Source organism: Tribolium castaneum, chromosome 5 (genome assembly GCF_031307605.1).
Source record: "Tribolium castaneum strain GA2 chromosome 5, icTriCast1.1, whole genome shotgun sequence".
Classification (NCBI taxonomy): Eukaryota; Metazoa; Arthropoda; class Insecta; order Coleoptera; family Tenebrionidae; genus Tribolium; species Tribolium castaneum.
This window is the reverse complement of record NC_087398.1, coordinates 4379110-4398646: the sequence shown is the minus strand read 5'-3', so window position 1 is coordinate 4398646 and position 19537 is coordinate 4379110. Positions and strand designations below refer to the sequence as shown.

Here is a 19537-nt window from a genome sequence, read left to right as displayed (position 1 = left end):
AATTTGTCAATGGACAATCAAAATAATTACGAAATACAATCCCAGTTTCTCCTAATTTATTTTGCGATCTCAATCCATTATTGTTTTGAATGTTGTAACACAGAATAAAGTTAATAATGCTTCTGTTGTACTTATATGTGCGGAAAAGATTGTTCTACACATTTCTACTCTTCTACGATAGGTGATTATCGGAGTGTAAAGCCGCCACTCAAAATAATTCCAGTCTCATGTAGAACTGCTCAGTTTGTTTCTAGTTGCTGTGCCTGAGAGCGGAGTTTGTGACTTGGTGTTTCACCAAAAGTTGTAGTGTCTGCGAGCTCTAAAGTATGATTTCAGTTTTTGCACAAAACCAAAAATTGGGACAATTTTATTAAAAAAAAATGAAAAAGTTGGCGCCGGTCTTTAAACCGTGGCTCGTGACTCTCGATTGTTCAAATAAACAATGCACTTAACAAAATTTCAAATTTTAATTATTGTTCACACTTGGTGATTCCGCCCGAGCACTTTCCCTATTATTCTGCGAGCGTTCACATATAGATCTCAATTTTTTCTCTTTCAAGGATAAAACTCTTCGCGAAAGTCCAAATGATCTAACACGTCCTTGCAAAACCAAAACAATGCGTTTGTGATGAGCCTAAATTTCAAGCTTGACTTGGCTTTGACCGGAAGCATTATATGTATGTGGGTTTCTTGAGAAAATAAGATCGTTTTTCCGAATCTAAACATGCAAAAAGGCTCGTGTCACATAAATCATAAGCCGTAAACACCGTATTTAGGTACCGTTCGCGTAATTGAGACCAGCACGTCATATGCGACAAGGTTACAAGGACAAGAAAATCTCTTGTGACAGTTTTAGGCAATCGCATTTCGCAAATGCTTTGATTGATCGCTTTGCTGGAACTAAACGACTGAACAATGCGAAATTGGGCAAGACAACCCTTACACTCCACTTGCCAGAAAATGAGAACATTTGTTCCAGTTTTTAACAATCCAAAATCTTTGGGCGCCAAAAGACCGCATTACTAAAAGTGTTTTCGGCTTATTTTTACTAAAATTTTCCGTTTCATACTGTGTTAGGAGTTAAAAAATCAGCTTATGTACAGCTTCTCAGTTTGCAAAAGTTAAAGTCAAAATGAATTTACAGTTCAAGCACGACTAATCGAGTGAAACAGGCGAAAATAATAATTCATTAATGAAAAAACGCATTTATAAGTTCGAAAAAGTCAAAAATAACACCATATTCTCACTAATTTCGTACTTTTTCTGCTTGCTTTTTACAAATCTGTTTTAGCATAATTTTGGAACAATAAAAGAACAAACCATTTTTTTCACCAGATTTTCAAAATTTCTCTCGAAAACGTCTCTCCAAAGCAAACATCAATTTATTTTTGTAATTTTTCAGAGCACTGCGCTGCAAAATCCATGAGTTTCCAGTTTAAAAAAAAATAATTGAGTGAAACGAGCGAAAATAACATGAAATCAACAATGAGAAAACGCGTTTAAAAGCTAAAAAAATTCAAAAATTACGCAAATTCAGACTGATTTTTTTCTTTCTTGAGTTGTTTTTAACGAAATTTAAAATTTTGGGTGTAATAATAATAATAATAATAATAATAATAATAATAATAATAATAATAATAATAATATAATAAAAGCCTATACCTAGTGGAAAAAAGTAAATAAATGGACAGGTGGTTTTTCCAATTACAATATATTACAAACAATACACATAAAAATAGGAAGAAAAATGAAAAAAAATGATAAAAAATAAGAACATATAACACTTGTGCAAAACATTATAAATTACGAAGAAAAATACTCTATTAATTTGACCTTGACAGTTTTTCATTAAAAATTATAAAAGAAAATATCTAGATCTATTGTAATATACAATTACTATATAATTTAAAACATTTAAAAAAAGAAGGTAGGAGTAAAAAAATAAAATGTAAGGGAAAACTTAACTCGAAAAATTAATAAATTTATATAAGTATTAACTCAATTAGTACATTTTTTGGTCAGTTTTAGCGAATCTTTAAAAAAAACAAGTTTTAAGAAAACACCGTTTTATAGACTTTCAGTTTGAGAGTCTTATAACATTATTTTTGGCAAAAATTCTTGTTATTGGTCTGTTTTTAGCAAAATTCCTTTAAAAAAATCGAAAGTTACAAAACAAAATGACATCAGTTTCAATTTAAGTTTGCAATTTTTTTGGCATGTTTCGAAATAATTTTGCAAAATAAATAAATTTCAGTTTACTAACAAATTTATTGAGTGAAACAGGCAAAAAAACATCTTCATCAAAAAATAAGTTTAAAGGTTTAAAAAGCAGAAATAACACATTTTTTTTTGGACTGTTTTTGACAAAATTTCTTTCAAAATGAGCTAAATCAAACGCCAATATACAACTAAAACAGAAAAAATAGAACCAGTTGCGATACCACTTGGAGTTTATTAACCAGATAGTTATAAATAGACTTAACTATAAAGGAAAAACAAGTTTAACATAATTTTTTAATTAATTTAATAAAGTTTCAGCTTATTTTCAACAATTATAAATACCTGTCTGTGGATGAAAAACGTTATAAAAAAATAAAAAGTATGATAAACGAGTCCCTTGAGCTAAAAAACAATAAAAGTGTATTTAATAAGAATTGCGTTCTATTAAATTTTTGATTTTATTTTATCTTTATACTCGTAATTTCCCACAATTTTTTCGTTAAAATGTTCGTTACTTTAATTAAGTGCCTAACTCTGAGAACCCACAGTTTTCAGGGCCCCTAAAATCCGAATCCGTCCCTGCACGTTCCACTAGAGCAGAATCGAGAGCGATCAAATCGCTACTTCCCCTAATACAAAACCCGATTTTTAGGAGGGAAAAATGTGACGAAATGAATTTTCCACGGTGGTTTCTCCTTTTCCTGACGATTGTTTCGGCGGAAAAGTGCCCCCCACAGGAGCTCATCCTGCCGTGCAGATGCAAAGACAAAGGACCCGAAACACAAATATGGTAACATGCCCCAAATCCACCTCTCTCTCTAATCCCCTGCCCCAGGTGCTCGCACAGTGACCTCCCCAGCGTGCTCGACGGCCTCAAGGCCATCGGCCAGGTCATGCACGACCCAATCGACGAACTCATCCTCGAGAATAACTACCTCCCTTCGCTCTCCGGCCGCACTTTCGTCCCTTTGAAAATAATGAGACTGATGCTGCGCCACAACGGCCTGGAGAGGGTCTCGAGCGACTGGCTGGCAGGCCTGGAGAATGTGCTGATGGAGCTGTTCCTGGTCGAGCCGCATTTGCGGAGCCTTCCGGACGACTCTCTAAGACAGTTGGGGCGTCTGGAGGCCGTCACCATCCAGACTAATTTAATGAAACGGTTACCGGTTTTTGCAAATTTGCCGAAATTGAAGTACGTCCAGGTGGAGTCACTGTCGCTCCTGGAGTTGACGTCCAGACACTTCAAGGATTTGCCGGTTCTGGACGCCGTACACATCACCAACGCCCCCAGGTTGACGCGACTCGAAGCCAACATTTTCCAGGACTTGCCCAAACTGGCCCTTTTAAATATCTCGTACTGTGGGGTCGACTGGATGCACCCCAGAGCCATTACCCGGTTACCAACCCTCAAGGAGCTATCGCTGGTCGGGAACAAGATCGTGGACGTGGCCATGGTGGGTCGGGGGACTAGGGACCTACCCCAGCTAGAAATCCTCCGCCTGGACCACAACTACATCGACAAAATATCAGAAGCAGCGTTCGTTGACTTCACCTCCCTCAAAAAACTCTACCTGTCCAATAACCACATCAGCGAGTTACAATACGGGGCGTTTCACCGCGTCCCTCAATTGAGGAGTTTGGACCTCAACAGGAACATGGTCAGGCGGGTGCACCCGGAGAGCTTCCTCCAACACTCCGGGAGTGGCTTGGAGGAGCTGTGGCTCGTAGACAACGACATCAGCCACGTGGGGGAGCTCAGATCACTCCTGGACGCGCTCCCAAGACTAATTTTCCTAGACTTGAGTTACAACAACCTGGAGGCGATCCCATTCGGGGCCATACGGGGGCACCCAACCCTGGAGCGCCTCCACTTGGATTACAATAAAATTAGTTTGATTGATCCTGAGGCGTTTATGGCAATGCCAGCTTTGAGGGAGTTGAGGCTACGGAACAATTCCCTCTCGGATGTTTTGCCGGGACCACTGTGGAATCTCCCGGCTTTGAAGGGCCTGGACCTATCCGGGAATTTCTACAGGAAGTTGGGACCGCAACTCCTGATGAATTTACCGTCGTTGCGGAAAATTGATTTGAGTCAAAACGAGCTGAGTTTCGTCGACCCTTCGTCATTTATGCCAACGCAAGCCCTTGAACACATCAATTTATCGCGGAACGCCCTTGCAACGCTGCACCCGGCCACGTTCAGGCCCTTATTGAGTTTATACGAACTGGATGTTAGCCACAATTATTTGGTCGAGTTCGTGCCAAACCTTCCAAGAGGACTGGAATACATCCACATGTCGCATAATGAAATTAGTCACATACCCATACCCCCATCCCTTGACCTGGACCTACCCTCACTACGAATGCTGGATATTTCGCACAATCGCGTTCCTCAAATTCCTCCAAACTCGCTCAAATCGCTCCCACAATTGCGCCGCCTGTTCATTGGGAGAAACGCCGTGCAAAATTTGGAGGAACACTCCTTGGCTGGATTATCCCGTCTGGAAGTACTAGACCTGGACACTAATAACCTGGTCCAGGTCCACCGCAACTCCCTCTCCCAAATGGAGGACTTGAAGGAGCTCAATTTGAGGAACAACCGGCTGGATTACCTCCCACCTGACTTGTTTAAAGACAGTCAAGGGTTGAGAAAACTGGACGTTAGTAGGAACAAATTGTCCGAAGTAGCCCCAGGTGTGCTGAATCGTACGAAAAAACTGCACGTTTTGGACGCTTCTAACAACTTCCTGGTCCATCTGCCGCCGAATTTGTTTGGTATGAAAAATTTACAAGTGCTTGACTTGACCGGGAACCGCCTCAAATTCCTCAATCCCGAGATTTTGCGCAGTCTAGCCTCCTTGAGTGAGCTGCGCCTGGCTAATAATTTCATCCAGGATTTGAAAATGGGCGTTTTTGATAACTTGCAGCACTTGCGGTTGCTCAATTTGGAGCGGAACGAGATCGAAGTGATCGAGCCGAACGCAGTGCGGGCCTTGCCGCTGCTGAAGACGCTCAAAGTCAGTAGGAATAAGTTGAGGGAGGTGCCGAATTTTGCGTTTAGTAAGCTGCCGGGGTTGCAAGTGGCCGAGCTGCAGGAGAACCAGATCCGGGTTATTGATAGTAAGGCGTTCCATCTCGTCCCGCATTTGGTTTTGTTGAATTTGAGTCATAACCATTTGGGTGCGTTGGATGATGCGGGCTTGAGGAGTCTCAAGTCTTTGGAGATGTTGGATGTGAGTGGTAATCATATTGCGAGGATTGGGAGCGCGAGTTTGGAGAAGATGGAGTGGTTGGTGGAGTTGAGGATGAATGATAATAATATTTGTGCAGTGCATGGGGCGCCCTTTGATGGGATGCCCAGGCTTAGGGTGCTCAATTTGAGGAATAATAAGATGGTGTCGCTGCCGGAGAGCGCCGTGATGAAGTTGAGGAGTAATATCGCTGTGCTCGATTTGGACGGTAAGGAATTAATTCCTAATTTTTTTCTAGTTTCGTTTAAAAAAAAATTTCTAATAGACATTTCTCTAGATTATTTTATTAATCCGTGTTTAGATTTTATCCAAATGCTTTTTAACAATTTTTTTGGGTTCTACTCAAAATTATTTTATTGACAATTTTTCTACACCTGTGTTTTTCTACTGTCAACAAATTTTGATTCTACTCTCTGTCTTTCCACAATTCTTGTTTAGTTTTGTGTATAGAATTGATTATAGCTGACTAATTTTAAAAATGGATTTTCACCCACAATGTCCTTATAATTATCATTTTTCCCTCACGAATTTTTTTTTTAATTTTTTAATTTAAAAAAAACAAAATAATAAAGAGTTCCAGTTCAAGAACGCAGTAATCAAGTAGAAGAGCGAAAATTAAATAAACACATAAATCAAAAAACGCATTTAGAAGATCGAAAAAGACAAAACTTTGACTTTTTCATCTTGTCTTTTTTTACAAATTTTTCTATAATGACTGCGTTATCAGATTAAAAAAGACAGAGCGAAAACGTCCGACAAAGAGACAAATTGTGTAATTATGAGCGTAACTGCATAGAAGTTTTTGGGTTTGTTTTGGTAAAAACTTACAAAAACCCGTGCTCTTAGTCTACTGACTTAAAAAAGTTATATAAAATTACATACTTTTCCGTCAATTTTTTTCTTTTTTGGCTAGGTTTGGCATTTTTTTTCGAACACTAGTAGAGTTAAATTAAATTAAATAAATAGAACGGGACTATTAGTTTAGTAACTTCTCTGTCTATTTTAGTAAAATCTAGCAAAAAAGGCCTAAATTCTATTTAAAAAACGTGCTTTAAGTTGGAAAAGTTATAGATAACATCATTTTCGAAGTATTCAAAATCTTGCAACTTGGCTTACTTTTTAAAAAAATTCTGGAGCAAGATAATGACGTTTTTTGCTAAAAAAAGTCGGTAGAAATGCCAGAATTAGGAATTTTTCGGTGATTAAAAGAAAAAATAATCCGGCAATGTAACATGTTTATTACCTACAGTAAGGAACAAACTTTTACAGTCTTTTCTAATTTTTCTATTTATTTATTAACCCAAATACTCAAACTAGAAAACAAGTTTAAACGCTTAAAGAAGGCAAAAATAACAATTTGGCACGTATTAATTAAAAGTTATTCCAGATTATCCTTTGAGATTGTTCTGTATTCTTCTTTTATCTAGATTTTTTTTTATAAGTTCTCTCTAATTTTTTTTCTAAAGGCGGTTCTAAATCTAAAATGTGGACTCTGGACTATTGTCCAAATATTTTTTAATAACCCACCTTTAATTTAATTATTTGACAAATTCTTCTCCGTATGCTTTTTTACATTTTTTTCCGAGCTGTGCTCCACTTTATTTCATTGACACTGTTTTTTCTATACCAGTCCAAATTCCTTTTCGACTCTAGTCTCTGTCTTTTCAAAATTCTTCTCAGTTTTATGTAGATTTTTTCTAACTATCCTTCAAGTTGACTGATTATTTTAAAATGGATATTGTCCCACAGTAATTACTATTCACAGCAAAATTTTCGAAATAGAAATTTTCTGTAAAATTTTTTCTTTTGAACCCAAGCGGGTTTAAAAATTCTCAAATATTCTTAGAATTTAGCAAATCTGGTTATTCACCAGGTTAGTGGCTTTAATAAGACAAAAATTTTACTTAGTTTTTATTAATTTATTTCGTAATAAATTGATACAATAATAGCGAGAATAAAAAATGTGTTTTTTAAGGGAACCCCTTATCGTGCGGTTGCAACCTGCTCTGGCTGCAGGCCTGGTTGCAGGAGGGTTCCTCGATGGGCCCCCGTTGCATAGACGGGTCCCTCCTCCGGGAGCTGCGTTTATCCCGTCAAGAGTGTCTCCCCGAAGACCGCAACGCCGAACTAGTAGCCCCAGGATGCGAATCCGAACTATTAACAGCCCCCAACACTTTCGGAACCTCTCAAATCTTCTCCCCTTGGATGAACCTCAAATCAAACATCTCGAAAGAACAGAAAAACCACTTGGCACCGTCCCCTGAAGAGTCCGAGTACTTTTACGATGAATACATCGACTACCCTTACAATGAAACCCAGCAGAATTTGGTCGAAAACGTTACCCAATCGCCCCACTACATCCCCGGAGACACCCCGACCCTCTACGCAGCCCCTCAAAATAAATCCCGGCCGGACATCCCGAAAGAAGTCACGAACTCGCCTAGCACTTCCGGTTTTACCTTTTTCGGGGTCCCACTCCCAGCCCTCAATTTGAAAAACTTGCTGGGAGGGGGCACAGGCCGAATGGACGATAATAAAATGACAATGGAGCGGAAAATGGCAATTGTGAATAAACCACCCCGGAGTGGGGCACGTGGGGGGCTGGGCTTACCAAATTTGCCCGAAATTCAAACCGGGGGCTTTGTCCCCCTACTGCCGGGAGAAGGGGGCTTTAAACCGATCCCAAACCCCAACTTGCAACAACCACAAGCCACGAATATAACTTTCAGCACCGTTTTTCCCACTGAAGCCAGTCCAAAAATTGACAATGTTACCACACTGCCACCCCCCACAACCACAACAGCCCCTCCCATCATGCACAATGTCTCGATTGTGACGGAACAAAAGACTCAAATTTTCGCAAAAATTGAGGAAATCACGACCAACACTTCCATGGTGTCGTCCACGACGCTTGAAACGCCCCCGGTCCGGGAAGAAGTTGTAGAAAAAATCACGAGTACGACTCCCGAGACCAAAATTATGGAGGTTGTCGAAACTACCGAATTATCGACGACTGAATTGATCGAAACTGTTTCCACCCCTAAAGATGAAGTGAAGAAGGTGGCGACGCCCCTGTCGGCGCTTTTGGCTCCGGGTGGGCAACAACCGGAGTTCAGGCCTGCCGGAAGACCCACAATCACCAAAGTTCCGTCACCGCACGTTTCCGGGAGCGCGCCCCTTTTATCAAACCCGAGTTTTGCCGAAATTGTGCAACCCCTAGACGATAATATTGAGAAAATTGCGGATGTGCAAAGTACGACCGACACGAGTTGGTATTTTGCTAATTATAATAAAACTAACTTGGAGCCGTTTGTTGGCGTCAGTCAGTCGGTTCTTAGCAGTAAAGGGGACTGTCTTAAATTTGGATTTTGGAAAATTGTTTTGGTCTTAATTGTGGGCGTTAATTTGTTGTAAATAAAAAAACTTGTAAATATTTTTTTAAAAATTATTGATACAAACTGAGCTAAACTTAGTATAAATTGTGTTAAATAAAATTAATCTGGAGATAATTTTTTTCCTTATCTTTGTCTTTACTATCTTTTCTACTTTTAAAATCCCTTTATTTCTATACCTATTTTTCCTAGTCTTCAAATTCTGGTCGCTGTCTTTTCAAAATTCCTCTCTAGATTTGTGTAGAATTATTGTTTTTGATTATTTCTAAAGCTGACTAAGGGCCAGTTTAAGGAGCATTAAATTAGATTGGAAAATCAGTCAGTTCTTAGTAATAAAGAAGACCGTCTTAGCTTTGGGTTTTGGAAAATTGTGGGGGTTCACAAATAAAAAACCTTGTAAATATTTTTAAAAAATTTATTAATACAAACTGAGCTAAACTTAGTTATAAATTGTGTTAAATAAAATTACTCTGGAGACACGCCTTATTTTTTCTTTTCGTCTTTCTTCGCGTCCTTCTCTTTTTCCTTATCCTTGTCTTTACTATCCTTACTGTCTTTTTTGTTCTCTTCTTTTTTCCCTTCTTCTGCATCTTTATTCGTAAGTTTGTTATTGATAAGGTTGTGTAAGGCGATAATGGAGCGCACCATCGCCGCTAAGTAAACGACCAACATCTGATCGTTATTTTTAACATAAAACGCCTTATTAAACGTATCTTGACTAATATCCGGCAACAAGTTAAAAATATCTTGCAGCTGGTAAATAATTTGGTGATTAATCGGCAACTTCTCTTCACTGACTTGCATCAAGTAGTTCCGTATGTCCCTCAATTGCAAATGCAGCCCCTTCAAGCCCAACAACTGATTCGTAATCCTCTGTGAAAGGGTGCCAACTGTGGTGTCTTTAATATCCCTCAGGAGGTGCTCCACGCCCACTTCCTCGGCCTCCTCAGCCCCTATTTCGCTCGGCACGTGCTCGAAAGTCTTGCTCGTGGGGGACCCATCATCGTGCACCTCCTCCACGGCCTGGTACGCCTCCGTCGGCAGCCCCAAATCCTTGGGTTTGGCATCGATAATCACCAAGACTGAATTGGGGCAATAGCGCCTAATTAATTCATTAATGGCAATGTCATTCTGGTGCAGTTTGGGGCCCGTGTGGTACCAGCCCACGACCCGTTCCCGGGCGTTGACTTTTTTGAACATTCCGTACATGTTTTCCAAGTAATCGTGGTCCAAAAACCACACCGACTTGTCTTTATCGTCCTCGTCAAACGGCACTATAGAGAAATTATTTTCAATAAAAGGGAACCAAAAGTCGAATTGTAACCTGCAAAACTGTTGGAAACGTCGAGGACGCCTTTGGCCCGCCAGCACCCCAGGAGCACCCCCACGACACGTTTCTGGTTCCCGATCTTGCCCATGCGGTTGAAGTGGTCGACCACACTCAGCAAAACCAAAGGGTGGACCACAACTTTGGTCGTGGTGACTTCTTGACTCGGCATTTTTGCGCAAAAAAGCAACAAAACCTTCCACTGACAAACTCAAACTGATTTCAAAAATGGCGATGACTTGTCAAATGTCACACTGACGCATGCCCATAAGCCCAGTTTTGACACTGACAATTGACATAACCCCACAAAAACACATGTCAGGGACTAACCAAAATGCAAGTTTCCGACCCGAATAACGTGAAAATTTATAATTTGAGCGCCGGCAAGTCACTGCCAGAGGTAAGGCAAAATTCTGGAGGCCCCCTCTATGTGGTGTTTTAGTGGCTTTCGGAACGCAAACGCCGGGCTTTGCTCAAGAAAGATGTGGACATTCGGCGAAGAATCGAGCTTATCCAGGACTTCGACATGCCGGGCCTTAGCACGACTGTGAAGGTCTCAAAAGACGGACAATACGTCCTGGCAACTGGCATTTACAAGCCCCGGATTAAATGCTTCGACGTTAACAACCTCTCGCTCAAATTCGAGCGCTGCTTCGATTCGGAAGCCGTAACGTTTGAGATTTTGAGCGACGATTACAGCAAAGTAACGTTCCATCGCGCCCATGACTTAATCACTTATGTACTAAATTGCAGTTGGTTTTTTTACAATGTGACAGGTACATTGAATTTCATGCCGCACATGGGCGCTATTACCGCCTCAGGATCCCCAAATTTGGCCGCGATATGCGCTATCACTACCCCAGCTGCGACCTATTCGTAGTGGGGGCCAGTTCAGACATTTACAGACTTAATTTAGAAAGGGGCCAGTTCATGACGCCTTACACAAGCACTGCCTCTGCCATTAATAAGTGTGCAATTAACCCCGTCCACAATTTACTAGTCTGTGGCACACAAGAGGGCCGCGTCGAGGCGTGGGACCCCAGGAGCAAGGGCTTGGTGGGGACGCTTGACTGCGCCTTTAACTGCGTCACCGAAAATAAAGAGTAAGTTCAAGTGTTGTGATTTTAAAATTATTATTGGTCAAAATATTATCAATTATTTGTTTGTTTTTCTGATCGGTGTGTTTTACGAATATGTGCTTTAAAAAACGAACTGAATCGAGTAAACAGGCTAAAAAAATTCGATCTGATTGCTGAATTTTTCAGAGGTCAGATCGTTTACAGGTAACTAATGTAAACGATTTAGGAAATAACTCGAAAATGAATAAAAAAAATTTTTTTGCACTTAAACAAGTTGAAATTTCGTTTTATAAAATGTTTTTTTTTAACACACTTAAGTAATTTTTCCGTGAAATCACAAAAGTAATAGATTGTAATTTTAGACTGGAAGGTTTCCCGTCTGTTAGTGCCCTTGCGTTTGACGGGGCCCTCACAATGGGGGTGGGGACAGCCACTGGACAAGTATTACTTTACGATATTCGATCAAACAAACCCTTCTGTATTAAAGACCACATGTATGGACTGCCTATCAAGGACGTAGAGTTCCACCACCAGCAAGACCTAATTTTTTCAATGGACAGTTCAGTTTTGAAAATCTGGGACAAAAATAATGTTAGTCTCAATTAACTTTTTTCTTTTCTGATAATTTTTTCTAGGGGAAATTATTTACGTCAATCGAGGCCTCAACCGAGTTTAATAATTTGTGTGTGGTCCCGAAAACCGGTCTCTTTTTCATTGCCAACGAAAACACAAAAATTCAGACGTATTACATCCCTAGTTTAGGCCCAGCCCCACGTTGGGCCAGTTTTCTTGACTCACTCACGGAGGAATTGGAGGAATCAAACTCTGAAAACATCTACGATGATTACAAATTTGTTACGAAACAAGAGCTGGAGAATCTCGGGTTGGATCATTTAATTGGGACGAATTTGCTAAGGGCTTACATGCACGGGTATTTGGAAGATTTTTTCGTCCTATTCGATGATTAAATGTTTGTTGTTAGCTATTTCATGGATGTCAGGCTGTACAAAAAGGCCAAATCGGTCGCAAATCCGTTCGAGTTTGAGGAATACCGCAAAAAGAAAATTCGGGAAACGATCGAGAAAGAAAGGGTGAATCGGGTCCAGGTCAATAAATTACCAAAAGTCAACAAAGACCTCGCACTTAAACTAATGAACGACCAAGTGAAAGACAAGAAGAAGAAAGAAAACGCCAATCTTCTTGAAGACACGAGGTTTAAGGCCCTCTTCGAAAACCCCGACTTTGAAGTTGACAAAAACGCCGATGAATTCCGGTTACTAAACCCGGTCTTGTCACGGCTGGACAAATCAAAGAAGAAAGAAATGCTAAAGAAGATCCAGAGCGAAGATTTTGAACCCATCGATGAAGAACTAGAAGGCAAGAACAGTTCGGAAGAATCGTCCGACGATTACGAAGAGGAGAGTTCGGAAGACGAAACCTTGACTAAAGAAATCAAACAGCAACATAGAATTATCAACCGGGAGCACAGACTGAAACAACGCCAGGAAGACTACGAAGAAATGAAGGCACAACCCCAAATGTTCGAACTGAGACAAGGCGAAGAATACAAGGGGATACACAGCCTCAGGAAGAAAATTAACAAGGCCCCCCTGGAGGAACGAGTCAAGAGCGAAACCTCCTCGGTCCGCCTCTTAGGCTCAGTCGGAAGCCGCGAAATGACGTTCTCCACCCACAAAAAGCGCAAAGTCTCCGACTTGAAGAACAAGAAACACATGCAGGAGCGCAAACGCCTGAGTCGGCCCGTCCCCGGCCGCAGGAACCCATTTTCCCGCAAAAAACTGTAAACCAACTTCTCAAATAAAAATATTTTCTGTTACCAAGATGTTATTAACCGAAAAGGTTATCGGGCGCAGCGATTAATTCTCACTTATTTTCCAACCGATTATTTAACGTAAACACTAGTCGTCTAGTGGTGATTTTTTCGTGCAATATGTTTTGCTCGTACGTATGATGCTTTTTGTAATTTTTTCGCACTCGCTGATAAGTTCCCCAAAATGGCTCACACCGTCGTGTTTACAGGTCCGGAGGTGCGGGAAAATGAGCAGAAAATGGCCGAAGAATCGTGTCTATCGGCGAGCTTGGTAACTTGACAATAAAGCCAGCAAAATGCTACGCATTTTTGCAGGAACGTCGCGACTATCCCTTTGCCGAGCAGAGCCGCCAGTCCAGTGTTACTGCAGTGCTCAACTACTGCAAGAGCAAGATTTTAAACCCCTATCTCAGAGTTTTGAGCGTCGTGGGCTTGCGGCCCCTAATTTCCAACCAACTCGAGTCATGTTTCTGTTTCCAGTTCGTCAACTCTGTCTACACCGTTCAATTGATTGTTTTATTAATCCTGGGCTATTTGCTGCAATATATGGCCTGCTTTCGCCGGGATAGGGGCTTCTGTTACAAGCTCGTCAACAACCCGTACTTGGTCCAGATCGAGGACGTGAAACAAATTTACGAACAAATATGCCATGCCCCTCTTTTATTCTCGTTTATTATCCCAAGTGTTTTACATTTGATTGGCTACGTTCATGCCGTTTTGGTCATCAGACACTCAGACGACGACCAATTGCCTGTTTTAATGGAGCGAGTTTTCCTCTCCAGTAACGGACAAAGCAGCCAAAGGAAACTCGTGCGGACGCTATGGACCTTCGTCACCTTGACTGGAATCTGGATGACCTTATCCCTTATCACAATCGTGTGCATGATGGCCAACGGCACTATCAATTTCAAATGGCTGGAAAACATGTAAGTAAACCGACACCTACGGCCACCTAATCCAGGTTTCAAGGCCAGAGGGCGTCACAGTGGGGCTCAAAATCCTGCTAGTTGTGTGTATTTTATGGCATGATGTGGTCCAGGCCTCCATTATTTCAAACTACTGTCTGCAAACGCAACTCTTAACCACGTACTTGCAATGTTTGCAAGAGAAACTCCTCCAACAACCAGTCCAACCCTTGGAGTGGATCAGAGTAAAGTTGATGAAAATTTAAAGCAGGTTTAACGCCCCATTTTAGCACATTGAAACGTTTAAGAAAATGTTACGTTTCGTCAATAATGAACTGGCGCCTTCGGTGTGCATTTTCACGTTTATTAATTTAGCGTGTGCCACTTCGGGCATTTTGTGGTTTTTTGATTACGATAATGTCGATAAGGAGACGGTCCCCATTGGGGGGATTAGCACCCTCAATGTGATTTTGTGGCTTTTGCTGGCGTTGGCCCCCTTTGTACAGGTATGCCCATTTCACAAATGATTTTTCTAAAATGAACTGCAGTGAATTTTTTTTGCATGATAAACACTATGGAAATTATTTAGGGGGCATAGAACTTTCACCAAATTTATTTATTATTTGAGAAATTTTTGCCAGTAGTAATAATTCGAATTTTATGAATTTTTGCTTCACTTTTTCGGGAATTATTTTAAATAATTCAATTAAATGGCTTGTAGGAAAAAGCAATGTTTATATTGCGAATGAGTTTTTATCTGCAGACAAAGCGTAAAACTAACTATTTTCAAGGCTTCCCGCTTGTCGAACGAGTGCGACATTTTACGCAACGCCGGCCAAGAAGTGCGGACGCGGCCTTTCGTCCACCAGGACACTCCACGTCACGACCTCGACTCGATCCTCTTGTACACAGCCAGTCTAAAGTTGAGGGCTAAACTATTCTCAATCCCAATAACTGGCCGATATCTGTGTTTGTTTTTCATGTTTGTGGGAATAGTGATTTTGGTCTTGGGCCAATGTCATTATTTCACATTAAATTGAACTGTTTTAATCTATTTAATAAATCATTTTTATCAGCAAAACAGTCTAGTAATATCTGCTTGGAGGGTAACAAATCACAAATTAACACATTTACTAGAATTATATTCACAGACTCGCCCTAATCATAACTACAAACTATGCATGCAAATAATTGCACAATAAACATTGAGACATGATGGAAGATGCACACCTATACGAACGAATCTCAATTTAAAACCATTTTTTTTCGACAAGTTGGCGACACGAATGTAAAAAAATTAAATAAAAAAACATTCAGCTCACGACTGCTGGCAAGTTTATGGTGAAAATGAATTTAAAATAGTATCTTTTGAAGGTGTAAATTGGTATCATCTGGTATTTGCACATGATTTAAATGCTCGAAAAACTATGTCCAATCATTTGTTGCGTAGAAAGGGAAAAATCAGGCAGTTTCATTCATCTTAACGGCGTCTAGGGCTGGCCAAAAGTTGCTTCAAGCTGAAAGTTGAGACTCCGACTCCGAGGGAAGCTAAGAGAAATGCTGTCGGAAATACTAACTTATCAGTCTGTCGGCGCGCAACGGGGACATTCTGAAAACAATAAAATTGCAAATCGCAACGCATTTTACTGGCAACAGAGCACATTTTATATTTAGACTTGTTTATTTCGAACGTATTGTGGTTATTTTTAATTAAAATTGGCAAAGTCCGCACTGTTTTATTAAGGCGCTTAAAATAAACGAGATAGGTCAAGACCACATAACAGGAAAATTTGTAGAATAATTACTCATAACACGGGAAAAATTCGTGTTATCACAATTGTAAATTCTTCACATCGGACTTTGAGCGCCCATTCATAGTGTAAAAAAGCCAGACGTTGTGCGTAATCAGCCAATTAATTACACAATGAAATAATCTCGAAAAAGTTCAAACTGGGCGCCAAAATAGATTAACAAGTTGGCTGGGACAAACCGACATTTCACCCGATTTGCAGGAAAAAGCACAAATTTTAATTTATTTATTAAATAGTTGTTTGGTAAATAAATACAACACGCCGTAGTCGCACTAATTGTTTCAAAAGTTAATAATTAAAAAAAATGGGGCTGTAATTTGAAAATGGACAAGTGTGAATCATGGCCAACTATCGAATTTTGTGCAATTTTGAAAATACATAATTTAAAATAAAAAAATCGATTTGGGGAACAATTCTTACCTGTGCTATGGTCAGACGTAGGGCGAGGAACCGTGCGTGTGATAATTGCATTTCAGACAGCCCCAATCGCCTGCAAGCAAAGAAATATTTCACTATTACCAAACTTAAAATTATGGTTTGAAAAACGTGCCACGACCTTCATTACCTTGACTGATTCTCTTGTGAACTCGCAAAAACCTTCTCAGAGTGAATAAATTAAAATTAGAATCTTATATAACCTCTCAGCGATATTTCAAACTACGTCAGTCAGTGTTTATGTACTGATTTCGCGGCATAAAAATCTCAAATGCGAACTCGGAAAATGTGGACTTTATATTTAAATTTGTTTACTATTGGGGAAAAAATTGATTATTGGACTCACCAATTCAACACGAGCACAGATTTGATAAGAAAGGACGACAGATCTGCGCAAGCGCTAAAGCGGGAAGTTTGAAAGCTTGTGCAAATTTTGGCACGTGCTTGCTTTGTCTATGCATTTTTTTAATGAATCAGAAACAGATAACCAAGTAAACACAAAATTATCGGCTGATAACGTTGTTATGAGTCGCAATTTACGCATAATTACGCTCAAAACCAGCCGTTAAAAGGGTGATTTGCGAGCTAAAAATACAAAATTGGCACAAATAAGATATCAGGCTTCAATTTATTCAAAAAAAAGTTTATACAATGTAATCAAAATACGAAACTAGGTTAACTAGAAGTCTTCAGATGGCTTTATAAACTTCCGCTTATTTCTGTTTTTCTTCCCGCTGAATTTATTTGCCATTGTGTTAACTAGAGTGGAGTATTCCTGAGCCATTTGGGCGTCACTAACGTCGGTTTCTTTGCGTTTTTCCACCTCTTGTTTCTTCCTAGTGTAATCGTTAGACATCAGTTTCTCTATTTCCGGATTCATGCCACCAAATGATAAGCGCCCTTCGATTAAATTTCGGCAGTTAAAGATACTCGTTTCTGTGAATACAATGGTCCCGCTTTTCTTCATTTCGTCGGTGATTTCATTGGAATACATGGCTTTGCCCTCGGCATCTTCCTGCTCCTTGAGCACCCTTTCCTTCGTACGTTTCATAAACTTCATGTCCAGGATGGACTTGGACAATTGAACTGGTTTAGGCCCTTGCATACTTTTGGCTCAGTGAAAAACAATGTATAAAACACTTTTCAAAAAAATATAATTTGTTAGGTTAGAAGAACTGTCAGTTGTCACTTTGACGTGCCATTTTTATCATTGAAAGGTTATGATTTGTGTTTATTAAACAAATAAAATGAATAGAACAATTATGTCCGAGTCTTTCGCGGTGGGTATCGGGCCTGCGGCCCCGCGGGGCCGCTCGGCGGCCTCCGTTGCCACCACAGGTATTTCCCCATCGTTCTTTCCCCCTTTTTCACCGGCTTGTTCCAGTGGGGTCCGACCACGTCTTCGAAGTCCCCACAAAACTGATCAAAACACCGGCTGATATGAAAATCTGGGAGAAATCCGAGGCCTATTTTGTACAATTCCCTCTAGGCGTGACCTCATCTAACACTCTCATTCCATAGGAATTTTTGGGGTTCATTCTGGCCATAAACGAGGCAGTTAAAGGCAAAAGCAATTCGCGCGGGAGCGAAAACGCCTCCGAGGAAGTCCAGAAAGTGATCGAGTTGTTGAACAAGCTTGACACGAAAATCGACGAAACGCCCGCTGTACAACAGCCCCAAAGGTTCGGAAACGTGGCGTTCAGGACCTGGTACCAGAAACTGCGAGATGTGGGTCCACAAATTCGCGTTTGTTTCTATTCTGACGGGCGTTTTCCAGGAGTCGCTTGTCTTGCTCCAGGATGTGCTCCCGACTGAATTAAATGCCGCCGTCCCCGAGATCGTTTCATATTTGGTGGAATCGTTCGGGAATTCCACACGGATTGACTACGGGACGGGGCACGAAATTTCATTCATTATGTTCCTGTGCTGTTTGTATAAAATCGGGTTTTTGAAACAACATGATAAGACAGCCACTGGCTGTGCCATTTTTACGCGGTATTTGGACTTGGCGCGGAAATTACAAAAGACCTACCGGATGGAGCCCGCCGGAAGTCACGGCGTTTGGAGTCTGGACGACTACCAGTTTGTGCCGTTTATTTGGGGCAGCTCGCAGCTGTTTGGTAAGTAAACAAAAAAACTCTCGGTTTACAAAACGCTTCGGAAAAATTTGGGCCAAATTTAAGTTAAAAAAATTAAGATTAACGCAATTTCCATCCAAGTTTTTTCCACTATGTTTGTTTAGCCCATCCGATCATTGAACCGTCGGGTTTTTTGGTGCCGCAAATTTTAAACCAGTATGGAGAGGACTTCATGTTCCTCACTTGCATCCAGTACATAAACTCAGTAAAAAGCGGCCCTTTTGCCGAGCACTCGAACCAGCTTTGGAGCATAAGCGGAGTGTCCTCCTGGACGAAAATCAACGGGGGCCTAATTAAAATGTACAAAGCGGAAGTTTTGAGCAAGTTTCCGGTTGTGCAACACATCGTTTTTGGGTCGTTGTTTACGCTCAGACCCATGGAACAGTCATCTGGGATGATGACGGCCAAGACCAGCATGGTACCGCCCCCAGTACCGTTCCCTGCTAGGTCGTCCTCAACGCTGGGTTCCATGGAACGAGAGTCGAATGAGTCCGTCAAAAGCACTTCAATTGAGCAGAAAAAGAGCGTCTCGACCGTTTCGAGTAAAAGGGAGTCGGTGCAAAGTTCAGTTAAAGGGTCACAAGTGACTGATCGGAGCTCGGTTGTGTCGGCACCCAGCGAGGAAATGTCGAAGGTTTCAGCGGAGGAAAAATCTGAAGGGAGTGGGTCTCAAGGGGACAACGGAGCGGCAAATTAATTTAATTGTTACATTAATGTCTGAATAAAAAATACCTATTCATTTACAAATAAATAAATAGCGTTCGCACTTCACATCACAACTTTCCACATCTGCGAACTCCGTTTTTTGACGATAAAGTTCCGTTATTCCCCACATACGTCACCACAGCCTCTTCTATGCTCCCGTCCAAAGAAACACTTCCCTTATTTCCGACGTAAATAACGCTCCCTCCACCACTGGCAACTTCAACTTTGGAATTATTCCCAACGATTTTAATTCCCTTCGAATTGTTTTTAATTTTAATATCACAGTTGTTTCCAACAATTAAAAACTCTCTCTTGCTTCCGGCAAGAGTCAGAGTCATGTTGTTCCCGATGTATTTCAATGGCAATGACACAACCATCGTTGGCGAAATTTTTTAAGCAACTGACACGGATTGTGTAACCGGCAGGCTTTTACACCGAGCGTT

General features: G+C 40.7%; 5 protein-coding genes across 7 annotated transcripts; 3 read left to right on the top strand and 2 right to left on the bottom strand.

Annotated features, from left to right (window-relative positions):
- Positions 1-238: 238 nt before the first annotated feature.
- On the top strand, positions 239-13106 carry LOC657571 (protein artichoke). Its single transcript, XM_008195702.3, has 13 exons — positions 239-324; positions 2769-3010; positions 3056-5679; positions 7447-8881; positions 9779-9955; positions 10004-10081; positions 10176-10342; positions 10490-10590; positions 10633-10893; positions 10944-11293; positions 11632-11860; positions 11905-12200; positions 12252-13106. The coding sequence occupies exons 2-13, from the start codon at positions 2892-2894 to the stop codon at positions 13072-13074; spliced, it is 6660 nt and encodes a 2219-aa protein (XP_008193924.2). The 5' UTR covers positions 239-324; positions 2769-2891; the 3' UTR covers positions 13075-13106.
- Rpn8 (Regulatory particle non-ATPase 8) lies at positions 9265-10444 on the bottom strand. Its single transcript, XM_963950.4, has 2 exons — positions 10188-10444; positions 9265-10137 (listed from the first exon to the last, which is right to left on the bottom strand). Exons 1-2 carry the CDS (start codon positions 10360-10362, stop codon positions 9347-9349), a joined length of 966 nt encoding a protein of 321 aa, XP_969043.1. The 5' UTR covers positions 10363-10444; the 3' UTR covers positions 9265-9346.
- GrlHz (Gustatory receptor-like Holozoa) lies at positions 13095-15086 on the top strand. Of its 3 annotated transcripts, none has more exons than XM_008195704.3 (6): positions 13095-13231; positions 13310-13371; positions 13416-14026; positions 14070-14250; positions 14296-14511; positions 14797-15086. In XM_008195704.3, exons 2-6 carry the CDS (start codon positions 13339-13341, stop codon positions 15043-15045), a joined length of 1290 nt encoding a protein of 429 aa, XP_008193926.1. In that variant the 5' UTR covers positions 13095-13231; positions 13310-13338; the 3' UTR covers positions 15046-15086. The 3 variants fall into 3 exon arrangements, with proteins under 3 accessions (XP_008193926.1, XP_015835758.1, XP_064212873.1); XM_015980272.2 differs by having other exon boundaries at positions 13116-13249; XM_064356803.1 differs by lacking the exon at positions 13095-13231 and having other exon boundaries at positions 13240-13371.
- A 1804-nt stretch (positions 15087-16890) lies between these two features.
- On the top strand, positions 16891-19140 carry Ptpa (Phosphotyrosyl phosphatase activator). The gene is made up of 5 exons (XM_964312.4): positions 16891-17589; positions 17636-17724; positions 17773-17979; positions 18029-18371; positions 18494-19140. Exons 1-5 carry the CDS (start codon positions 17499-17501, stop codon positions 19084-19086), a joined length of 1323 nt encoding a protein of 440 aa, XP_969405.2. The 5' UTR covers positions 16891-17498; the 3' UTR covers positions 19087-19140.
- On the bottom strand, positions 16931-17356 carry Mpp6 (M-phase phosphoprotein 6). Its single transcript, XM_964241.4, has one exon. It carries the CDS (start codon positions 17354-17356, stop codon positions 16931-16933), a length of 426 nt encoding a protein of 141 aa, XP_969334.1.
- Positions 19141-19537: the final 397 nt, after the last annotated feature.

Coding starts and splice junctions, on each gene's coding strand:
- Mpp6 (XM_964241.4), bottom strand. CDS start 17,356: ATGCAAGGGCCTAAACCAGTTCAATTGTCCAAGTCCATCCTGGACATG.
- Rpn8 (XM_963950.4), bottom strand. CDS start 10,362: ATGCCGAGTCAAGAAGTCACCACGACCAAAGTTGTGGTCCACCCTTTG. Junction 10,138..10,187: donor CGTTTCCAACAGTTTTGCAG/GTTACAATTCGA, acceptor ATTTCTCTATAG/TGCCGTTTGACGAGGACGAT.
- GrlHz (XM_064356803.1), top strand. CDS start 13,285: ATGGCTCACACCGTCGTGTTTACAGGTCCGGAGGTGCGGGAAAATGAG. Junction 13,372..13,415: donor CGTGTCTATCGGCGAGCTTG/GTAACTTGACAA, acceptor GCATTTTTGCAG/GAACGTCGCGACTATCCCTT. Junction 14,251..14,295: donor AACCCTTGGAGTGGATCAGA/GTAAAGTTGATG, acceptor GCCCCATTTTAG/CACATTGAAACGTTTAAGAA.
- Ptpa (XM_964312.4), top strand. CDS start 17,499: ATGAATAGAACAATTATGTCCGAGTCTTTCGCGGTGGGTATCGGGCCT. Junction 17,590..17,635: donor GGCCTCCGTTGCCACCACAG/GTATTTCCCCAT, acceptor GGCTTGTTCCAG/TGGGGTCCGACCACGTCTTC. Junction 17,725..17,772: donor AGAAATCCGAGGCCTATTTT/GTACAATTCCCT, acceptor CTCATTCCATAG/GAATTTTTGGGGTTCATTCT.
- LOC657571 (XM_008195702.3), top strand. CDS start 2,892: ATGAATTTTCCACGGTGGTTTCTCCTTTTCCTGACGATTGTTTCGGCG. Junction 10,591..10,632: donor CCGGCAAGTCACTGCCAGAG/GTAAGGCAAAAT, acceptor GTGGTGTTTTAG/TGGCTTTCGGAACGCAAACG. Junction 10,894..10,943: donor TGAGCGACGATTACAGCAAA/GTAACGTTCCAT, acceptor ACTAAATTGCAG/TTGGTTTTTTTACAATGTGA.